The sequence below is a fragment of the Molossus molossus genome, unplaced genomic scaffold (genome assembly GCF_014108415.1).
Source record: "Molossus molossus isolate mMolMol1 unplaced genomic scaffold, mMolMol1.p scaffold_m16_p_13, whole genome shotgun sequence".
In the NCBI taxonomy this organism is placed as follows: Eukaryota; Metazoa; Chordata; class Mammalia; order Chiroptera; family Molossidae; genus Molossus; species Molossus molossus.
The window spans coordinates 85,272,116-85,293,499 of NW_023425348.1; the positions used below are offsets into that span (position 1 = coordinate 85,272,116).

A 21,384-nucleotide genomic window follows, 5' to 3' on the forward strand; every position below is an offset into this window, starting at 1 on the left:
TTCCTCTTAACTCAGAAGCCAGAAGAGAAAGAATCCACTCACCTAGCAATTGTTACTCAACTGGCGCCACTCAGGTGAGCACACATTAGTCACTGAGCCAGTGAGTCACAGATGTCGCCTCCTGGGGCTGGCTGTCCAGGTTAGAGGTTGTCATTCGAGAACCCAGATGCCAGTCACCAGGAAGGGTGTGACCAAGTTCCAGGAACCCAGAGCTGCTGGAGAGCCCACGAAAATATTTTTAGAGGAGATGGCATTTTGAACAGGACCCCCGAGGACCAAGCAGGTTTCCCCGGCAGAGACGCAGCACCCCCACCCCCATGCAGAGAAACTGGTGTGTTCACAGGCCAGAGACCAGGGGCCGTGTGCCTGGAGGTGGGAGGGGAAGAGGCAGGGGAAAGAGAGGGTTTGCCATCACACTGCTGCGAGCTTTGAATGCCAGGCTGGAATCTAGACTCTGTGTGGGGGCAGCAGGGAGCCTTCTTGAAGACAAACACGGGAACGTTTTTGAGCAAGATTCGATGAAAGACACCATCAGTGCGCTGGTGTCTGCCTCCAGACCCCGGTTCCCAGGCCCCTGGAAACCACCCTTCAGCAGTCCAGAGAAGAGCTGGCGCCAGACCCTGTGCCTCTCAATTCCCAACAGCTAGGACCATACTGACCCGCTGTAAGGGCTCAGTGAACATTTGTTGAATGAACGACAATGAATGAACGACTGCCAGCCCCCTCCCTTCACTGTCCTCTCCCAGTTCCTCTCCCGCCTAAGTGGGATGTAACATCTAATGTGTTCCAGATTCTCCCGTCTGGCTCTCACCCACCTACCCCCCCCCCCAGTCCCTCACCCTCTCCCTCCTTGCCACCCTGTCCTCTCTGGCCATGGGTAAATAAAGGAACAAACTCTCATGTGTTCTCACCACATGCTAAGCTGTAGCAATTACTTTAAATTCTCACCAGTGCCCTCCGAGAGAGAAATGATTAACTGCACTTTGCAGGGGAAGAAACTGTGATTCAGAACGGTGCAGGGACTTGCCCAGAGGCAGAAGTGGGACTCACATGGGGACCTTCTCACTCCACCTGGTGTTTCTAGTGCAGTGTTGAGGGGGAGGCAGGGTGGGGAGGGAGAGGAGGCAAAGGAAGCGATTCCTGAGGGGAAGGGGGTCTCAAGCCCATGTCCCAGGAGCAGATGGGGGGATCCCAGTCCCAGGGCTTCTGCCCCACCTGTGGGTCCAGCTGCCACACCAGCACACTGAAGAGATTCCTCCACCTCCATGTGGGCACTCACTGCCCCCGGCTGGGGCACTGGGCAGGAACACACACGCATACACGTACATGCACACACATGCACCCGCAACCCCAAAGCCTGGAGAGGCCGAGCAGTGGTTGTCTTCTGCAGAGATGCTTTATTTATCTCAAATTATCCCTCAGGGAACGTTGTTATTTAACACTATAAGCAATCACCCCCCTTCTGGAAGACAAAAACATGCCCAAAAGTTTCGTCAGAAATCCTTCAGTCGAGCAGGTCAGCTGGTTCCCAAGGCTCTTCGGGTGGCCTGACTCTGTCACTGTTTTTTTGTTTTTGTTTTTATCCTCACCTGAGGACATTTTTCCATTTTTTGTTCAGATAGAGTGGAAGGAAGAGAGAGAGAGAGAAACATCGACGTGAAAGGGACACATCGAGTGGCTGCCAGCCGCACGACCCAACCAGGACCGGGGACAAACTGAAACGGAGGTACACGCCCTTAGTGGCAACCGAACCCGGGTCTCTCTGGACCGCAGGCTGATGCTCTAACCATTGGGCTCTGTCACTGTTCTTAAAGCCTTTTCATACATTGGAAAGAACCTCCAACTCCAGAGCCCTCTCATTTTCCAGATGGAAAAACTGATACTTAGACCAGACAAGGGTTTGCATAAGATCATCCAGCATCAGGGACCCCACCCCGACCCTGTCTGCTCCCCTTTCTCCCTGAGGTTCCCTGCCATCCTCTCCCCAAGCTGTGCCTGTGAGGGTGCCACCTCTAGATGCCAGGCAGCATAGCTGAGGCCGTGACAACTTCACTCTTCACCTGGCAACCACTGGGCAGCACAGAACCCAGGCACACATGGGCTCAGGGCCAAGCATCGCATCACCTCCCCTCGGGCCCAGCCTGCCAAGGCCCTGGGCTCCCTGCTCGGGAACTGAGGACCTCCACCTGCCTTTGCGGCGGGTCTGATGTCAATCAGCTTGGCAACTGAGATTCTTTCCTTGCTGATCAAAAGTCTTGGCTGGTCCGGCCAGTGTGGCTCAGTGACCGAGCATCGTCCCATGCACCAAGAGGTCGCCAGTTTGATTCCCAGTCAGGGCACATGCCCAGGTTGTGGGCCCAACCCCCGTGGGGGGCATGCAGAAGGCGGCCAATCGATGTTCTCTCTCATCGAGGTTTCTATCTCTCTCTCCCTCTCCCTTCCTCTCTCTCTAAAAAATCAATACAAGCCCTGGCCGGTTTGGCTCAGCGGTTAGAGCGTAGGCCTGCGGTCTGGAGAGACCCGGGTTCGGTTCCCACTAAGGGCATGTACCTCGGTTGCAGTTTGTCCCCGGCCCTGGTTGGTCGTGCGGGTGGCAGCCACTCGGTGTGTTCCTTTCACATCGATGTTTCTCTCTCTCTCTGTTCCTCTCTCTCCCTCCCACTCTACCTGAACAAAAAATGGAAAAATGTCCTCGGGTGAGGATAAAAAACAAAAAATAAAAAATCAATACAAGGAAAAAAATATATATATATATATATATATGTTTTTTTAAAAAGTCTTGGCTTGCAGTTAAATACATCTGTTGTTGTTTTTTTTTAATCCTCACTCGAGGATATTTTTCCATTAGTTTTTCAGATAGAATGGGAGGGAAGGAGGGAGTGAGACAGAGAGAAACATCGATGTGAGAGAGACACATCGATTGGTTGCCTCCCGCACGACCTAAACTGGGTCCAGGGATCAAAACTGCAACTGAGGTAAGTGCCCTTGACCAGAATCAAACCCATGACTCTTGGATCTGAGGCCCAGCGACCTAACCACTGAGCCAAACCAGCCAGGGCCATCTTTCTTTTAAAAGAGAAAATAATGGTTATTTAATACAAGTAGTGTAAACAGGCAACATCTTTTGGGGCACGGGGTTCTCCAACAAAGAGGAGCAAAAGCATGTGAAGGGTCGAAAAGCGAGGTCTTCTGAACTAAGGGGCTGCAGGGGGCGCTCCTTTCTCCCGGCATTCCCGGCGCAGCAAGAAGGGGTGGACGAAGGTCAGGAGAGTGACCAGCACCAGCGTCAGGTTCACCTGCAGGGAGGGGGAGGAGCGAGATGGAGCCCAGCGACTGAGCAGCACCCTCCACCCACAAAGGGACCAGAACGCTGCCTGGTTCTTCCACTTTTCCACTCACTGTGGTGCCCCCAAGGAGGGACTAGTGGTTGTTTTTCATTCTGCCCTGTGGAGAGGGGTGGGGCGGGATATTATGCCCGTTTCATGGGTGAACAAACAGGGGCCCCAAGGACATTCAGTGATCTGCTCAGGGTCTCGCGAGAAGGTGGTGGCGGCCAGCTAGAGCAGCACCTCCTGATTATTATGTGGGGGTCGTCCAGTACCAGCCTAGCAATCTCCTCGCTTTAAGTTTCTCTCTCTTTCTATCCTCCCAGTGACTGATCGGAACTCCTGCACTTCGCGGACCTTTTAAAAATGAAGCTAACAGAGCTGTGCAGTGGTCAGGATGCTGTCTGGTCTGGGGGTGCGCCCTGCTGGGGTCCCACAGAGTGACCCCACGGTACTCACGTAGAACGGGTTGTTCTGCAGGGGCCCTCTGATGAGAGTGAAGATAGGGAACTGCAGCAGAGACACAATGGCTGACAGGGCCATCGCGACCCCGAAGAGCTTCCCAAAGTGCTCCGCGGGGAAACTGGGGAGAGACAAGGGGGTTCCAGTGAGCTTCGGGGCCCCTACCCCCCACAGAGAGGCCTGGCCTAGGCCTGACTTCATCTACCCACCCGACTCAGCCCTTCCCTATCTGCCGTGCCTCAGCTTTTCCAACTGTAGAACACAGAGAAGGCACTGTACCGAGCCCTGGGAAAACAGCAGGGACCCCGACACAGGCTGTGCCTGGGGAGGTCTCAAGGAAAACACAGACACGTCAACAGATCACTCTATGCCAAGCGACGTGTGCTCTGAAGAAGCAAGACTAGGCTGAGTGCCAAGAGCACAAAGAAAGGAACACACTTTCTTTCCTGGGGAAGTTGGAACAGAAGCGGGCCCTGCAGGGTGAATAGGAGTTCACTGGATAGATAACAGAGGCAGAAGGGGGAGCTGATGTGAAGGCGCACGTCCATGAACACTCTGTCCTTCCCACCAGCCCCCACCTCCAGGCATCACCCCCTACACCTGATCCCAGACCCTGTCACCCTCCCCTGACCACCTCCAGGTCCATCTTCACCTCTGATTTCTTTCTTCTTTTTGCCCCAGTGAATCTCCCATTATGTAACACACTCCGATCCACTTACGCGAGGGTGAGGAAGGCAGCGTTGCCCCCGTAGAGGAAGGAGCGGCTGATCACTTGCAGGATGAAGGTGATGTACTGGAGCGGGAGGACGGGGACTGAGGCACAGAGGGCGAAGGCCAGGCACAGCAAAGATGTCAGGGCCAGCGAAGGCACCGCTGAGGAAAGGGCTGCTGCTGAGGCCGAAGAACCTGGTCCAGAAGGAAAGAGGAAAGGCTGCCTGGAGGGGGCGCCACGGAGGACAAGGAGATGGGGAAAGCAAGGAGCCACCAGGCACCCAACCACCAAGGCAGAAGCCTGGGTTGTTCTTGAATCCTCCTTCTCCCACATGCCCCATCTCCAGTCCATCAATAAATGTTGCTAATCCACCTCTTAACTATCCTTCAAATGTATCCACTCCCCTCCGTCCCCACTGGCTCATCCTGGCTGTAGGCCACCACCAACTCGTTCACAGATTATTACAATGCCCTCTTCCCCGGGCTCCGCATCGGCTCTGGCCCCTCCACCCCAAAGCCAGATATTCTCGGCAGCACGACAGGGAATAGCCAAAGTCTGGAAACCATCCAAACAGCCACCAAGAGGAGAATGCTGCAACCCCGGGCAGCCACCTGCCAGAGACCCAGGCAGCAGCTAGAGGATGGAGGGCAGAGCCTGTGGAACAGGACAGGGGTGAGGAAAGAATGGAGAAACAAACACCCGAGTGGGCGGAAACGTGAGCAAAAGGATTTTGTTTTACTTCGGCCTGGAAACTGGAACGTCTCATTGGTGCATCAGTGCTTGGGGGTGCGGAGAGCCAAGTGAGGACCGTCTGGAGGGCTCGGAAAGAATGCTGTCCGCACCTGGGGGCCGCGCCAAGGATGCAGGACTGTCTCCTCGAGAATGTGCTCTGGGCCATAAAAACGCTCAACTGTTTCTTCGGGACACTGGGTACTGCCCGAGAGCGCTCCAAAATTGTAACTCCCTCACTTCAGACCTCGAAGAGAACTTTGTCATTTGATTCCAGCGAGGTCTCCCGAGTCGTTTACGCTCGGTCGACAGTTACACAGAAAGAAAACCGTGGAGCAAGCTGTGCAGTGTGCTGCCTCTTACCTAAGAAAAGGAGAAATTACATGTATATGACTTTCTTTATTTTTTGTTTTTATTGATTTTTTTAGAGAGGTAGAAACATCGATGTGAGGGAGAAATATCCATCAGCTGCCTCCTGCACGCCCCGTACTGGGAATCAAGCCTGCAGCCCGGGCATGTGCCCTGACTGGGAATCGAACTGGGACCTCTCAGTCCATGGGACACCGCTCAATCCACTGAGCCACCCTGGCCGGGCTGTATAGCTGTTTAGCCTTTCTTTCTTTCTTTCTTGTTTTGGTACGTGCCCCTAGTGGGAACTGAACCCAGGTCTCTCTGGACCGCAGCCCGACACTCCAACTGCTGAGCCAAACCGGCCAGAGCTATAACCTTTCTTTAAGGGAAAAAAACAAAACAATAAAATAATTACCAAACACAGAAGGAAGAAATGCAATACAGGGAGCAGCAAGGGGAACTACATGTCTTTGAATATATCTTGTTTCACAGTTTTGGCTCTGGAAAAATGTAAATGTTTGATAGGTAAATGTTTCTAAATAAAAATAATAGTAATAAAACAATCCAAAAAAATCAGAAGCAAAATGAAACCAATGAACATAACTTTGTATCAGGTTGGTGGCTTGTAGCACACAGTAATTTGACTGTGCATCCCTTATGGGAGAAAGCCTAGGGATGGGAATGGAAGGAGGGAGGGAGGGAGGGAGGGAGGGAGGGAGGGAGGGAGGGAGGGAGGGAGGGAGGGAGGAAGGAAGGAAGGAAGGAAGGAAGGAAGGAAGGAAGGAAGGAAGGAAGGAAGGAAGGAACAGCCTGCAGCAATTATATTATTAATAATATTGATTATGCTGTACACCTGAAACTAATATAATATTGAATGTCAGCCCTGGCCAGTATGGGTCAGTGGTAAAAGCATCACCCATGGACCGAAGAGTCCTGGCCAAGGGCATGTACCTCGGTTGTGGTTCTTCCCCGTCCCCAGTTAGGGCTGTGCAGGTGGCAACCAATCGATGTGTCTCTCTCACATTGATGTTTCTCTCTCTCTCCCCCTCCAGCTCTATCTGAAGATTAATGTAAAAATATCCTTGGGTGCCCTGGCCAGTTTGGCTCAGCGGTTAGAGCATCGGCCTGCGGTCTGGAGAGACCCGGATTCGGTTCCCGCTAAGGGCACGTACTTCGGTTGCAGTTTGTCCCCGGTCCTGGTTGGTCGTGCGGGTGGCAGCCACTCGATGTGTCCCTTCACGTCGATGTTTCTCTCTCTCTCTCTCTCCCTTCCTCTCTCTCCCTCCCACTCTATCTGTACAAAAAATGGAAAAATATCCTCAGGTGAGGATAAAAAAAAAAAAAAAATATCCTTGGGTGAGGATCAAAAAATATATATATATAGAGAGAGAGAATGTTGACTAATTGAAAAATAAAAATTGCCCTGGCCGGTTTGGCTCAGCGGTTAGAGCATCGGCCTGCGGTCCAGAGAGACCAGGGTTCGGTTCCCGCTAAGGGCGCGTACCTCGGTTGCAGTTTGTCCCTGGCCCTGGTTGGTCGTGCAGGTGGCAGCCACTCGATGTGTCCCTTTCACGTTGATGTTTCTCTCTCTCTCTTCCTCTCTCTCCCTCCCTCTCTATCTGAACAAAAAATGGAAAAATGTCCTCAGGTGAGGATTAAAAAAAAGAAAAAGAAAAATTAAAAAATTATTGATATTGCTAAACCAGTAATTATATATAAAATATATTTTTAAAATACCATATATGTATGTAGTATATAGTATGTATACATAATATATGTACATAGTACTATTAGAAACAACAATTTCAAGAGGAAAGAGATACAAATGTAAAATCAAGGAAGTAAAATTTAAATTAAAATATTAATATTAGGTAGTCATGCCTGATGTGGCTCACCAAAAGTCTTCCCATACACCAAAAGTTGGTGGGTTCAATTCCTAGTCAGGGCACATACCCAGGTTGTAGGTTCAATCCCTGGTCAGGGTATGTGCAGGAGGCAACCGATCAATGTTTCTCTCTCACATCGATGTGTTTCTCTCTCAAATCAATAATTAAAAAATTAGACTTCCAGTCAAGATGGCAGCGTAGGTAAACGCAGTATCGCGTCCTCCCACAACCACATCAAAGTTACAACTAAACTACAGAACAACCATCATTCAAAATCACCTGAAATCAAGCTGAATGAAAGTCCTACAACTACGGAATTAAAGCAGCAGCCACATCCAGACTGGTAGGAGGGGCGGAGGCAGACGGGCTGGTCCCACACCCACGTGTGGCGGATAAAAATCAGGAGGACACCTCGGCTGGGAAGGTCCTCCCTGAGGACTGAGGGGGTCACCGTCCCACACCAGGTGCCCCGCTCAGGGTTCCAGTGCCAGGAAGAGAATCCCCATAACTTCTGGCTGGAAAAACCAGCGGGAACTGAGGCTCAGGGAGGCTGAGGTGGCTGGAGCCCCAGGCAGCTCCTTAAAGGGCCCACACACGGACTTATTGGACGCTCTCCCTTTAAGCTTGGAGGGGAGGCAGCTCGAGGGGCACCAGAGACATAAAGAAAAGAACTGAGCTATATGGCACTGGAGCGAAGGCTGGAGAGGGGGCTTTCCCCGGGACAAACGTGCTGTCAGAGAGTATTGTTCCTTTGGTGAGCCCTTCCCTGGAGCGGCAGACAGTTACCATATCTGGGACTCCAGCAACCTGGCTCACACTGGTAGCCCCACCCTGGTGACTCCCCAAGACCCCGCCCCGCCCCACCCAACTATCAGGTCCACCCAAGCTGTTGCCACTTGCTTAACCATAGGGTTGGCCTGTCTTGGATCCTGCTTCAGGTTTTTCCTAAATTCTTTCAAATAAGCAGCATCTGGTCTCAGCTAGACCCACACCTCTCGTTAAGTAATACACAGAAACAAACACAGGGAGGCAGCCAAAATGAGGAGACAAAGAAACAGGTCCCAAATGAAAGAACAGAACAAAACCCCAAGAAAAGAACTAAGCGAAATGAAGATAAGCAACCTAACAGATGCTGAGTTCAAAATACTGCTTATAAGGATGCTCAATGAACTTAGTGAGAACCTCAGTGAACTTAGTGAGGGCCTCAAGAGCATAAAAAAGGACCAGTCAGAAATGATGGATGCACAGTCAGAAATGAAGGAGGCATTAACTGAAATAAAGAATAATTTACACAGATTCAATAGTAGAGTAGGTAAAGCCAAGAAGCAAACCATTGATTTGGAATCTAAGGAAGCAAAAAACGCCCAATCAGAACAGCAAAAAGAAAAAAGAATCCAAAAAAATGAGGAGAGTGTAAGGAGCCTCTGGGACAACTTCAAGCGTGCCAACAATCGCATCTTGGGGGTGCCAGAAGGAGAAGAGCGAGAACAAGAAATTGAAAACCTGTTTGAAACAATAATGGCAGAAAACTTCCCTAACTTGGTGAAGGAAACAGACATACAAGTCCAGGAAACACAGAGAGTCCCAAACAAGATGAACCCCAAGAGGCCCACACCAAGACGCATCATCATCAAAATGCAAAAGGTTCAAGAAAAAGAGAAAATCTTAAAAGCAGCAAGAGAAAGGCAGCTAGTTACCTACAAGGGAGTTCCCATAAGGCTGTCAGCTGATTTCTCAAAAGAAACTTTGCAGGCCAGAAGGGAGTGGCAAGAAATATTCAGAGTGATGAAGAGCAAGAACCTACAACCAAGATTACTCTATCCTGCAAAGCTGTCATTTAGAATCAATGGCCATATAAAGAGTTTCCCAGACAAGAAAAAGTTAAAGGAGTTCATCACCACCAAACCGTTATTATATGAAATGATGAAGGGTCTTTTTGAAGAAAAAGATAAAATATATGAACAAACAAAATGGCAATGAATACATATCTATCAACAATGGAATCTACAAACAAAATGAACAGGTAGAACAGAAACATTCTCATAGATACAGAGAACATTTTGTTGGTTGCCAGATGGGAGGGGGGTTGGGGGAAATGGGTGAAAAAGGTGAAGGGATTAAGAAGTACAAATTCATTGCTAGACTGACAAACCTCAAAGGGAAAGGGGTTGGGGGGTGGGAAGAAATAAACCAAAGAACTTATATGCATAATCAATGGACACAGACAACAGTGTGGGAAAAGGCAGGAGGGGGGCAGGAGTGGGGAGGAGGGGGTCAATGGGGGTGGGGGGAATGAGGAACATCTGTAATACATTCTACATTCAACAATAAATATTTAAAAATAATTAATTAATTAATTAAAAAATTAAGCCCTGGCCAGTTTGGCTCAGCGGTTGGAGCGTTGGCCTGAGGACCAAAGAGTTCTGGGTTCGGTTCCCACTAGGGGAACGTAGCAAAAAAAAATTAAGTATTCATGATGTATTTTTTTTGTCTAAAATATTGTGTCTATCTTACCTCTATCCAAGGCCTAAAAGCAATGACAACCAAGGATAATTAGAAACAGTAGCATCCAGACTGCAGTCTTTAAATACCACTTCCCACTAAAGGGACCTGATCTGGGCTACCTGGGAAAATGGCTGGCTTCAGGTCTGGGGCAGGAAACAGACCCAATGAAACAGACCTGAAAATCTGATTATGCTAGAAAGTAAAGACACCCTCTAAAACTGATAGGATTACATCTAAAGGTCACAGATACTGAATTGGTAAAGTTCCCAATGGCCAAAGATGGGACAATTCGAGCATCAAGAAGAATTTTGATAGAAATAGATTGACACACATTCAAATATATGTAAAATGAAACTTTTTTTTGTTTGTTTTTTTTATCCTCACCCGAGGATATTTTTCCATTTTTTGTACAGATAGAGTGGGAGGGAGAGAGAGGAAGGGAGAGAGAGAGAGAAACATTGACGTGAAGGGACACATCGAGTGGCTGCCACCTGCACGACCAACCAGGGCCGGGGACAAACTGCAACCGAAGTATGTGCCTTTAGCGGGAACCGAACCCGGGTCTCTCCGGACCGCAGGCCGACGCTCTAACCGCTGGACCAAACTGGCCAGGGCTAAAATGAAACTTTTAAAGACAAATAATGAGTAGTCACCCTAGAGGTTGCTAAGGCAACCTCACTGTTATGAAACGTAAACAGAGAAAAAACCAAGCATTTATTTCAGGATAACAAACAGATCATAAGGGAAAGTTTTTTTCTTCCTAGAGGAATTCTAGCTATTAAAAGCAGAAGGGAAGACAGCAAATAGAAAATCACCATTTTGTAACCCAAATAAAATAATGGGTCTGGGCATTGATCATCAATGGTGGCTAAAATCATTAAGCAGGCAGCTGATGGGAAACTATAATGGGCCATCAGACTGACAAAGTCTGAACCCATTGATCAATTCTAATGTCATAAAGCAGGGACAATGGTACCAGGGGCCCACTGGGCAGGCCCTCAGCTCCCCCATTGAATCATTCTCACCAAAAAGTATTATGATTCTCCTCAGCCTCCAATCTGCCTGTTTACGGGAAACACCAATCAAAGAGACTGTTTTCAGTGACACAGAAAGGATGCCAAATCCAAGGCTGGAAAATCTGACAGGCCAAATGACCCAGCTTCTTCAACAAATAAACAATAAGAGGGGAAAGAGGGAGGGAAGGACACATCTCCAAAGACAGAAGAGGCACATCAAACAAAAATACACTGTGCAGACCCTGATTTGAACAGACCCACTGTAAAAGGGCCTGTTTGAAACAGCTAGGGAAGTCTGCACAGAACTGCATTTCAGATGATTCTAAGAAACTATCAGGGTTGTTTTAGGGGTGGTAATGATATTATAGTGATGTGTGAGTCAAAGAGGCCTTATTTGTTAGAGGTACTAACTGAAATAGTTACAGGTGAAATGTTTTGATGTCTCCACCCAGCAGCGGGGGGGGGGGGGGGGGGTGTGTGCAGAGACGGGAAGTGGGGTGGGGTGTAGAGGAAACTGTGGGAGGAATGTCACTCCTACCTTAGCCCCTCCCCACCCCAAACCCAACATGTTGAAATGCCTCAGCCCTCCTCTCTTCCTCCAGCATATCCAAGGATCCTGTCCAAGCTCCTTGGCATGGTGTGCTGCCTGCCCCTTCCCATCACTCCCCAGTGCTCTGTGCCCTGGCAAGTCTGAATCACTTTCTGAAATTCCCCAGATTCTTCAAATGCTTCCTCCTCCTTCACCATCTTGACCCCACTGTGTTCTCCCAGGGCCCTCCTCTTCGTTTCTTCACTTTTTATTCATCCTGCAGGTCTTGGCTCAGATGCCACCTCTTCCAGGAAGCCTTCCCTGGAAGCCTTCCCAATTCCATCCTCTCCCGCACTTCTTCATGTCCCCATAGCCCACGGAGGGCTTACTTCACAGACTGCCAGGACTGCCCCTTGCCCCTCTCCAGTCTCTAGACGGAGAACAGCTTGACAAGGTCATATCTGCCTTGTCCATTGTTGAAGCTGGAACTGTGGCTGCCACATAACTGACACTCGGTGACTAGAGGCAAGTGGATGGTGGACGAATGGATGGACAGATGGACGGAGGGACAGATGGACAGACAGATGGACAGATGGATGGAGGGATGGATGGACGAACAGATAGACGGATGCAAGTACAAAAGGATTAAGAAGAGAAGAGAAGATGGGCGTGCAGGTAAGTGAAGACCTCTCCCCTCCTGGTTCCCTGGTTCTCTGGAGCCCATGTCTCACCTGTCTTTTTCGCTTCCTTCTGGTACTTCTGTTTAAGCCGGTCCATGAGCAGGCCGTTCCAGGGGGCACAGAACACTCCAAAGAACTGCGTGATGGCAAAGGCATTTGTGTAGCTGCTGACTGCAGAGGACAGAGATGGGTCGGGTGGTAAGAAATTTCCAGGCCTTCCTTACAGGACAGGACTCTTCTCACCCTGCCCTTACCCAGCCTGACCTTCCTCCCCACGCCCCTGCTCAGACCTCCCTCTGGAGCACAGAGCCCTGCAGAGCTCAGCACCCAGCACTCTCAAGGTTCCAAGTCCCCAGTGGGATATGCAGATGGGCTGCCTCCCAGCCCTGCCACATACCCAGTGCTCTGTCGTCATTGGCCAGGTTGGTCAGCAGAGAGTTGAGGGTGCCAATAAAGAGGTAGTGCCACAGCTGTATCACAGACAGCCACACCAGGTGCCAGGCAAAGCGCCGGGAGAAAACATAGCTCCAGAAAGAACGGGGTTCCTCCAGCTGTCCTGGTCCTGGGATCTCTGTTGGAAAGGAGGGTCTGGGCATGAATTACAAGGCAAGTGGAGGGCGAGATGGGCAAGAATGCAGAGGCCCAAGTGGTGCTGAGATCCAAGTTCACCTCCCAGAGTTCATCCGGCCAGGTCTCCAAGCTGTCTACAACACACACGTCCCCACTCTACGCCTGTGCCATCGGCCCAAACAACCTGAATGACACTCCCTGTGCTCTCCGCCTGCTGAAAGCTCATCCGTCTCTCACAGCTTGGCTTCAACACCACTTCTTGCACTAACACTTCATCCTGATCTTTCAGCCAAGACGGTGAAAAGTAAGACGAGAAGACAAGGGTCAGTGGCAGACACCTCGCTTTTGTTCAGTCCCAGGATCCTGGTCTATTCTGGAAATCCCCTGCCCTGTCCTCCGTGGTCCCGCTGGGACTGGGAGTCACGTATTCTGTGCCTCCTCCAAGGGGGACCAATGAAGGTTCTTCCCGGAGAGGCAGACTGGCTGTGACTTTGGACTGGGATCCCTGGTTCTACTCTCCCTGGTAGCCTGGCAAGTTCCCGTAATTTGGGGAGCTTCCCAGAATCCTATTCTTGTTTCTGCTTTGGGCAGCAGTAGGTAGTGATGTTTGTACCAAAGACCCAAACAGATGGAGGAGGGAAAGGAGGCAGCAATGGAGACGCAACAATGAGAGAGGGCAGACCCAGGGGACCTGCAGAAATGAGAATAAGCCAGACTTGGGACTGAGAAGTTGGGGGAAAGGAAGACAATGATGGAAGATGGACTTCAGGGAGTAGGGAGGTGATGAGATGAGAAAGAGAGAAAAGAGGGATAGAAAACAGAGACGGGACAAAAGGCTTAACCCTCTCTTGACCCTCTATCAAATGAGGGGATTGAGAAGATCCTACAGGTCCTTTCTCCACCTGACTTTTCCTGCATCTGAGTCCCTGGCGGGGAGCTGGAGGTGAGGAGCCAGGTCAGCCGCAGGGAAAGGCCAGGCTGAAGGGGAAATGGCTTACCCAGCAGGGCTCACCTTCCTTTGGTGACAGAAACTCCTGGGACTGTAGATCCATCATTTTGGACTCTGCAGTTTCCTTCTTCTCTCTGGCGCTATCCCCAGAGCACAGGCTGTGGAAACAGAAGCCCCCCCAGCCCAGTCTGAGGACTGTGAGCTGAGCCTGAAGCAGAGTGGACCTCCAGTGTCACTGTACATTGCAATCCTGTTCCTGACCCCAATGCCCAGGTCGCAGCCCAGACCAGTGACGTCAGAACACCTGGGAGCCAGGCTTGCGTCTTTTTCAAAGATCTCTGAGGGATCCTAGTGAGTCTCGTATGCAGCAAAGTTTGGGAAGAATGGGACAGGCCTGGGTTCAAATCTCAGCTCTGCCTCTCCCTAGCTGGCAACGTGGCTCAGACTCAACCCTTCTGAGCTTCGATGTCCCATTTGGAAAATGGAGCTGAGAACACAGAACTGAGAGGATGATCATGAGCTGGAACCAGAGAGCTTGTGGGTCTGCAAATACGAGGGAGTGGCCAACGCATGCCCTCCCTCTGCTGCTTGCGGCGATGAGCTGCAAAGTGGTCACATTCCTTCACACCCCCCCCATGCCCCAGAGGGTACAGTGGGGCTGCAGCTCTGACTGTCCCCCACCCCTCAGCCTTGGCAGCTGCTCCAGCCAACAAAACGCAGCAGATACGATGTACCAATTCCAACCCTCAACTTTAGGAAACCCTGGGCACCTCTGTACTCTCAAACCCTGACACCATGATGGGAACAAGCCCAAGCTAGCCTGCTGGAAGATGAGAGCCAGGTGACCCAGACATCCCTGTCACCTCAAATGACTGCCAAGGTAGGCCGCCAGCCCCCAGCTAGTCCACCAGACAGATGATCAGAGACATGAGTGATCCCTGTCAAGATCACTCAAGTCTGTCCCCAGTCAGATGAACTAGCCAGCTACCCACAGACTTGTGAAAAATAATAAAGGCTTGATGTTTTAGACCATCGAGTTTCAGGGTTGTTTGTTATGCAGCAATAGCTAATTGATACACCTCGGTTCTAGTCGTCCTCTTCTGTGACAGGCTCTCTGCCCTACTATCGCCATCCCTGTCTTTCCCGCCCCCTGCTTCCTACCTCAGATCACCTAAGGGCTCTGGCCCACCATCGCCAGATCACAGTCCTTACCCATAGCTGTAGTTGGGGGGCAGTGGGTAGGGGATTTGCCCCCGGGGCATCAGGAGGAAGGTACGCCCAACATGCCAGGCACTGCAGACAGAGAGAAAGATGAAGGAGGCCCTGAGGCTGATGCCCTGTTCATAAAGGAGCTGCAGGAAAAGGAGGGAAAAGTCAGTGTAACACCTGTGTTCACAGCTGCATTATTCACAGCAGCCAAAAGGTGGCAGCAACCCAAGTGTCCATGCACAGATGAACGGATAAGCACACTGTGGTTACCCATTGTGGAATAGTATTCATCCTTAAAAAGGAAGGAAATTCTCCCACACGCTACGGACACGGATGCACCCTGAGGACACGGTGTCAGTGAAGTAAGCCAGTCACAAAAGGACAAATACTATGTGATTCCACTTATGTAAGGTACCTAAAGCAGCCAAATTTACTGAAACAGAACATAGAATGGTAGTTGTCAGGAGCTGGTGGAGGGGGAGCAGGGAGTTATTGTTTAATGGGTACAAAGTTTCAGTTCTACAAGGTTGAAAATAATTCTATAGATGAATGGTGGTGATGGTTGCATCACATAAATGAACTTGATGCCATTGGACTGCATATCTATAAATGGCTAAGATGGTACATTTTATTTATACATATTTTATCATAAAAAAAAAATGTCAGTGTAAGAAGCAAGGACAGGGATCCCATTTCCAAGGATGGGTCTTCTTGCCCTCCATCCTGGAAGCTGACCGAGGGGCCTGGTACACGCACAGCCTGACCCTCACCCCAAGGCTCCACCAGCAGCCAGGGAGACAGCATGCCACCTTCCCACAGCTGGTGGAGCCTCCAAGTGTGGCTTCTCAGAGGGCGTCTAGCCCAGGCCTTTTTTTTCCCAATAGCAGCAAAGTCTTTTCATGCAGACAAAATTTTACACAAAAATTCAACTCACGCCCTGGCTGGTTTGGCTCAGTGGTTAGAGCATCGGCCCGCGGACCAGAGAGTCCCAGGTTCGGTTCCTGCTGAGGGCACGTACCTCGGTTGCAGATTGTCCCCGGCCCTGGTTGGGGTCGTGTGGGTGGCAGCCAGTTGATGTGTCTGTCTCCCACCAATGTTTCTCCCTCTCTCTTCCCCCCTCTCTCCCTCCCGCTCTATCTGAAGATAAATACAAAAAAGTCCTCAGGTGAGGATTAAAAAAAAAAATTAAAAACCAAAAACAAAAATTCAACTCACGAAACATATCAGTGGAAAGCGTCCCAGTCGCTCTCCCCTCATTCTCCCCGGTGATGGACAGAACATCAAAGGGAACCCTTCAGTATTCCTCAGCACCCAGTTTGAAGCCCATTGATCTAGCCCAACCTCCTCATTTTACAGAGGGTACAAGTGAGGTCCAGAAAGGAGCAGTGAATTGCTCGGGGTCAGAGTACGCGGCTGCAAGGTCAGACTGCACTGAGAACTCAAGCTCCGGCTCTGGCACTCTTTGCTCCCAGCTCTAAGGAGGGAGGCACATCCGGGGGAAGGACCGACAACCCAGAAACCAGCTCTTGTTTTAGGAATAGAAAGGCTTGAGTAAGTACCCTAAAGACCCAGTCTCTGGCCCTGGCCAGTTTGGCTCAGCGGTTGGAGCATCGGCCTGTGGTCCGGAGAGACCCGGGTTCGGTTCCCGCTAAGGGCACGTACCTCGGTTGCAGTTTGTCCCCGGCCCTGGTCGGTTGTGCGGGTGGCAGCCACTCGATGTGTCCCTTTCACGTCGATGTTTCTCTCTCTCTCTGTTCCTCTCTCTCCCTCCCACTCTACCTGAACAAAGAATGGAAAAATGTCCTCGGGTGAGGATAAAAAAAAAAAAAAAAAAAAGACTCAGTCTCTGGGTGACCCTTCAAGCCAAGGTGCTCATGGAACTAAGCTAGTCTCCTCTCTGGGTAATGATTCCCAAAGATCCTCTTATCTCCCCCCACGGCTCACAGGCTAGGCCAGCTGCCTCTGGCCTAACGCAAAGCCCACAGGAAAGTCCCGAGTGTGGGACTCTTTCATTCCTTTCGCTCATCCTTACTGTACTAACTTTTGTCTTCCAGGTAGTTGCCTCCTAATCACAATATGGCTGCCACAATTCCAGCTGTCTCATCTTCACATACGAAGAGGAAGGGTGGGAAGGGGACCAAGGAAAAAGGCTTTCTTTTTGCTCTGCTCTCATCTTCCATCGGAGAGGGAAATGTCCCGTAAAGTCTCATCTCATTAAGACTGGGTAATGTGACCACTTCTACCCCCACCAAAAAGGAGGAAAGGGATTGCCAGTTGGCTTAAATCAATCAAGAGTCATTCCCTGGGCTTGCTACATCCCTGCCCAGATGAAAATGTTAGTGCAATGAAGAAGGTGGAATGGCAGTTGGGTGGGCCACTAGTAGCCTGGCAACAATCCTCCTGAACCCCAGCATTAGCCTTTAGGAGAGCTGGAGAGGCCTCTGTGTCTGCCCCTGCAGTCCCCACTAGCCGTCTCCCACCTCATTGTCTGAACAAGCTCAGAAGGCTAACGCCCCATTCCAAAGGATCCCACCCTGTGCCCAACACTGGCCCAAGCATATCACAGCCACACCTTCCCTTAACCTCTGCCCAAAATCCTATGTAAGTTTAAAGAAGGGGCTTTAGGGTTACAGGTTCAGGCTCTAGAACCAGACAGGCCTGGCTTCAAGTTCAAAGGTCATGCTACTAGCTGCAGAAGGGTTGAGGGAGAGAAATCCTGCAAAGTTTACTAGACAAGTGTCCGGCACATGTAAGCATCCCATAAATGTTGGCTGCTGCTCATTGTTACCTTAATGATAAGAAAGACGGCCGAGGACGAGTCAAATGCTCCATTGTAGAGGGTGATGATGGTCGAGCGGTGTTTGCCAAATAGGTTCCCAACCTGGAGAACACGTGACCAGCCTGAATCACTTACCTGTGCCAGGCCGTCATTATACCCAGCAGCTACTTCCCTGGCTTTGGCCAGCCCCCATTTGAGGCAGCTGATATGGAAAGTGTTTGGTCTCCTCATCCCTCCCCAGCCTCCCGCCAGGTGCCTGGGCTGTGGGCAGACTTCCACCTGCAGGTTGGTGATCAGAAACAGGATTCCCCCGACGGTGAGCATGGGCATGGCCAGGAAGAGCAGCACGGCTGAGCCTGGAACAATCAGACAGAGGTGGGTGGTTTCACAGTGCGACCCAAACACGGAGCCTCAAATTGTGGCTCCCACCTGTTCCAAATTCCCAACAACCCTGGATGCAGGGCCCTAATTCTAGCCAGCCCTCTAGAAATTGGGATCTTAAGATACTGGTCAGAGCTCCCCCAAAAGTCCCCACGGAGGGACCCCAGAGAGGTTTCCTGAGCCACCTTCTACCCCACCAAAGTGGGTCGTTGGTCTGTGTCAGCCCTGGGTCTCCTACAGGCAGGCAGGACTCCCTGCTCCCTGCCCTCACTAAACCAAAGCAGCCCGCGAGCCCCTACTCCTCCTTGACACTGTGGGGGAGAAGCCAGGACTCAGCCCCCAAGCCCAGCCCCTCATTCACTGCACGACTTTGAGTGGGATTCTGGATCTGTGACCCAGTCCCCTGCTCCTCCTGCCTCCTAGGTGCTGTGAGACCCCAGTGAGAAAATGGCCATGGATTATCCTTCCTTTGTTCAAAAAACTTGGAGCACCTCCTTTATGCCAGCATTGTGCTTAGCTTTGGAAATGCAGGTTGAGTAAAGAATACTTCTTGCCTTTGAAAAAGCTGATACGCCAAAAAAAAAAAAAGTCATTACAATAGGTCTGGAAAGTATTAGAAATAGCAGAACAACTAAAATTCCAAGGGTTGGGGGATGGCTTAATAATTAGTCTTTCCCAAACCACAAACGTCTACACACCTGCAGGATTCCTGCCATAACCCATGCCTGTCCCAGTGAGGCAGGATAGTAAGAAGCTGGGAAAATTCCCGGGCGAGTGGAATGGGGAAACCGAGACAAGACCATTAAACAAGGCCAAATAGTCTGAACAACGCTCAGCCAGCTTAGTGAATCACAAGACCTTATCTCCCTTAACCAAGGACACTTGAGAACAAATGGTTCATAACTCTCCTCCCTAACCAGAGAATAAATAGCTTAAATCACCCTAGTCAGGGAGGTAGAGGACAGAGACCCAGTTAATGTCCTTTGTGCAGCCACGCCCAAGGATGGATGAAGTCAGGGAAACAAACAACAAAAACCCGACTGGAGCTGGACAGACCCAAGATAAAAGTAAAGCCGTAAAGCAGACCAAAGAATAATCCCAAAGTCCCCTATACGCTTATTTTGATGCATCAGCATATTAAAAATGCACACGGAAAGCTGATGAATATTCTGCTGAAACCCTCCCAAGATTCTTGCCCACAGAAGAGAGATCAAAACCCTCAAGACAAAATGCCAGCGCCAGCTCGCTCTGGGGCATGTCCACGCCTTTCTCAGCCATGAGCTTCTACTTTCTTTCTCCTAAACTCTAGGTCCCCATGAGACTTGCGACCAGGGGGCAAAGAGCAGTGGCAGTTCATCCTGGGCTGACCCCCTGAACCTGCCCTCCAAGGCCCCCTTTTCTCTGATTTCTCAGTGAGCTGACAGCAGCCCCTCCTAGGCTCACTTCCTTCCTCTAACATTTCTAGGAAGCAAAACAGAGCACGCCTAGGCTCTCTCCTGTTGCTTCTTCTACCCTAAGCTTTTCCTTGATTCACTGTCCCCAGCTTCAGTAGATGCGCTCTCAAAGTCCCCTGGACTCACGCTGTGAAATCTTTCCTGCACAAAGTCAGGAACCCACACACTACCGGCCAGCCTGAGACAGACCTGCTCCAGGCCCGGTCCTGTCCCATAACACTAGCATTTGCTAACATGATCTTATCCAAAAGAAATCTATTATTTTAAAAGGAAACTTCCTATCCCTGTTGTCCATGAAAAGCAACCTGCGTTGCTTGTCATGAATAGCAAGTAACTGCAAAAATAAATACAGTGAAAGGAAAACAGTATCATTACGTTGCAACTGGATGCATTTGCCTGATACCTGCTCCCGCCTGTGTTCAAGTCACACCAGCCCCACATCAAGGCCTCCACTCATGAAATCAGAGGACTCAGAGGGGAATAAAAAGGGAACAGCTTTTCCACCAGGTGGGTGACTCGGCATTTGTTAATGCAGCAAGTGTTTTTCCTAATAGCCTCTGAAGTAACTAATGATGGTTCTACACCTTGAAAAGCAGGTAAAGTGTGTTCTCCCTGTTTACCTTTCAATTTCTGACTTTATAAAAGGTAAACATGTCCTAAGTCCCAAAAGGTTGGTTGTGATTCGTTTCACAATAGGGTCGGTGTGGTTCCAACACTTTTTTTTTTCTTTATTGATTCCAGAGAGGAAGGGAGAGGGAGAGAGAGATAGAAGCATCGATGAGAGAGAATATCGATTGGCCGCCACCTGCATGCCCCCCACTGGGGATCGAGCCCACAACCCGGGCAAGTGCCCTGACATGGGAATCAAACCGGTGACCTCTTGGTGCCTGGGTCGACACTCAACCACTGAGTCACACCGGCCGGACCCCAACACTTTTCCCAAAAACAAAAAGCTCTACGTTATGGGGGGGAGGGATGTTGCTCAAATGATTCACAAATGAGACGAACATCCCCAGCCATCCCCTCCGCATTCAGCCCCTTGAAAATCCTTTGCAAGCTTTGAAGGAAGATGAAGCTGGATTAAGGAGGAGGGTGGTCTGCAATAACTGGCTCCAGGTGCCGGGCTAGCGCATGAGCTCTGTTTGGACAGAGACACCCAGCCTGTGTGAACTGGGCACCAGTGGAGGTGACCTGTGTCGCCTTCCAGCTTCAGCACAGGTACCACACACACCAGCTATGTGCTGTCACTAACCCCAAAACTGAGCCACGTGAGCTGGCACCGGAGCGTAATATTGGAAGGCATCTCTTGGCCAGTCAGGGGTCCCAGGGCAAGACTTTGCCAGGGGCCTCCCTCTGGCTTCAGTTTTCTCCTCTACGTCATGGAGGAAGGGGTAGTGAGCTAGAATGGAATGCCCAGACTTGGGGGATTTTCTATTTGCAGACCAGTAACATTTGAAAAGACAACTTTTGACTACCATAAGGTGGTAATGTTTACCCTGCTGAGTAAGGCTGTTTGCAAGAGCCACTGATATTCATATAATCATGTCATTTTCAAAAGAGACAGAGCATTGCCCTGCAGTCCAGAGAGACCCGGGTTCGGTTCCCACTAAGGGCATGTACCTCGGTTGCAGTTTGTCCCCAGCCCTGGTTGGGTTGTGCGGGTGGCAACCACTCGATGTGTCCTTTTCATGTTGATGTTTCTCTCTCTCTCTTCCTCTCTCTCTCTCTCCCTCCCACTCTATCTGAACAAAATATGGAAAAGTGTCCTCGGGTGAGGATTAAAAAAATAAATAAAAATAAATAAAAGAGACGGAGCATTTTAAAACATCCCGGAGGAAGAATGTAA

At 50.2% G+C, this 21,384-nt stretch overlaps 1 protein-coding gene and 1 long non-coding RNA gene across 5 annotated transcripts in view; both read right to left on the bottom strand.

The window, feature by feature from the left end:
* Nucleotides 1-2,993: 2,993 nt before the first annotated feature.
* The window catches only part of SLC43A3 (solute carrier family 43 member 3), a 30,609-nt gene continuing 12,218 nt past the window's right edge, over nucleotides 2,994-21,384 (bottom strand). For all 4 annotated transcript variants that reach the window (XM_036258171.1, XM_036258170.1, XM_036258169.1 and 1 more), the window contains exons 5-13: nucleotides 17,983-18,059; nucleotides 17,713-17,805; nucleotides 14,928-15,067; nucleotides 13,779-13,873; nucleotides 12,594-12,767; nucleotides 12,248-12,367; nucleotides 4,508-4,694; nucleotides 3,786-3,909; nucleotides 2,994-3,296 (exon numbers count right to left, since the gene is read on the bottom strand). In XM_036258171.1, coding sequence (XP_036114064.1) covers nucleotides 3,195-3,296; nucleotides 3,786-3,909; nucleotides 4,508-4,694; nucleotides 12,248-12,367; nucleotides 12,594-12,767; nucleotides 13,779-13,873; nucleotides 14,928-15,067; nucleotides 17,713-17,805; nucleotides 17,983-18,059 — 1,112 coding nt within the window. In that variant the 3' untranslated portion in view covers nucleotides 2,994-3,194. The remainder of the gene's footprint in view (nucleotides 3,297-3,785; nucleotides 3,910-4,507; nucleotides 4,695-12,247; nucleotides 12,368-12,593; nucleotides 12,768-13,778; nucleotides 13,874-14,927; nucleotides 15,068-17,712; nucleotides 17,806-17,982; nucleotides 18,060-21,384) is intronic.
* On the bottom strand, nucleotides 4,721-11,030 carry LOC118627697. Its single transcript, XR_004959215.1, has 3 exons — nucleotides 10,997-11,030; nucleotides 5,996-6,080; nucleotides 4,721-5,592 (listed from the first exon to the last, which is right to left on the bottom strand). It is a non-coding gene; the product is annotated as an uncharacterized LOC118627697 (long non-coding RNA).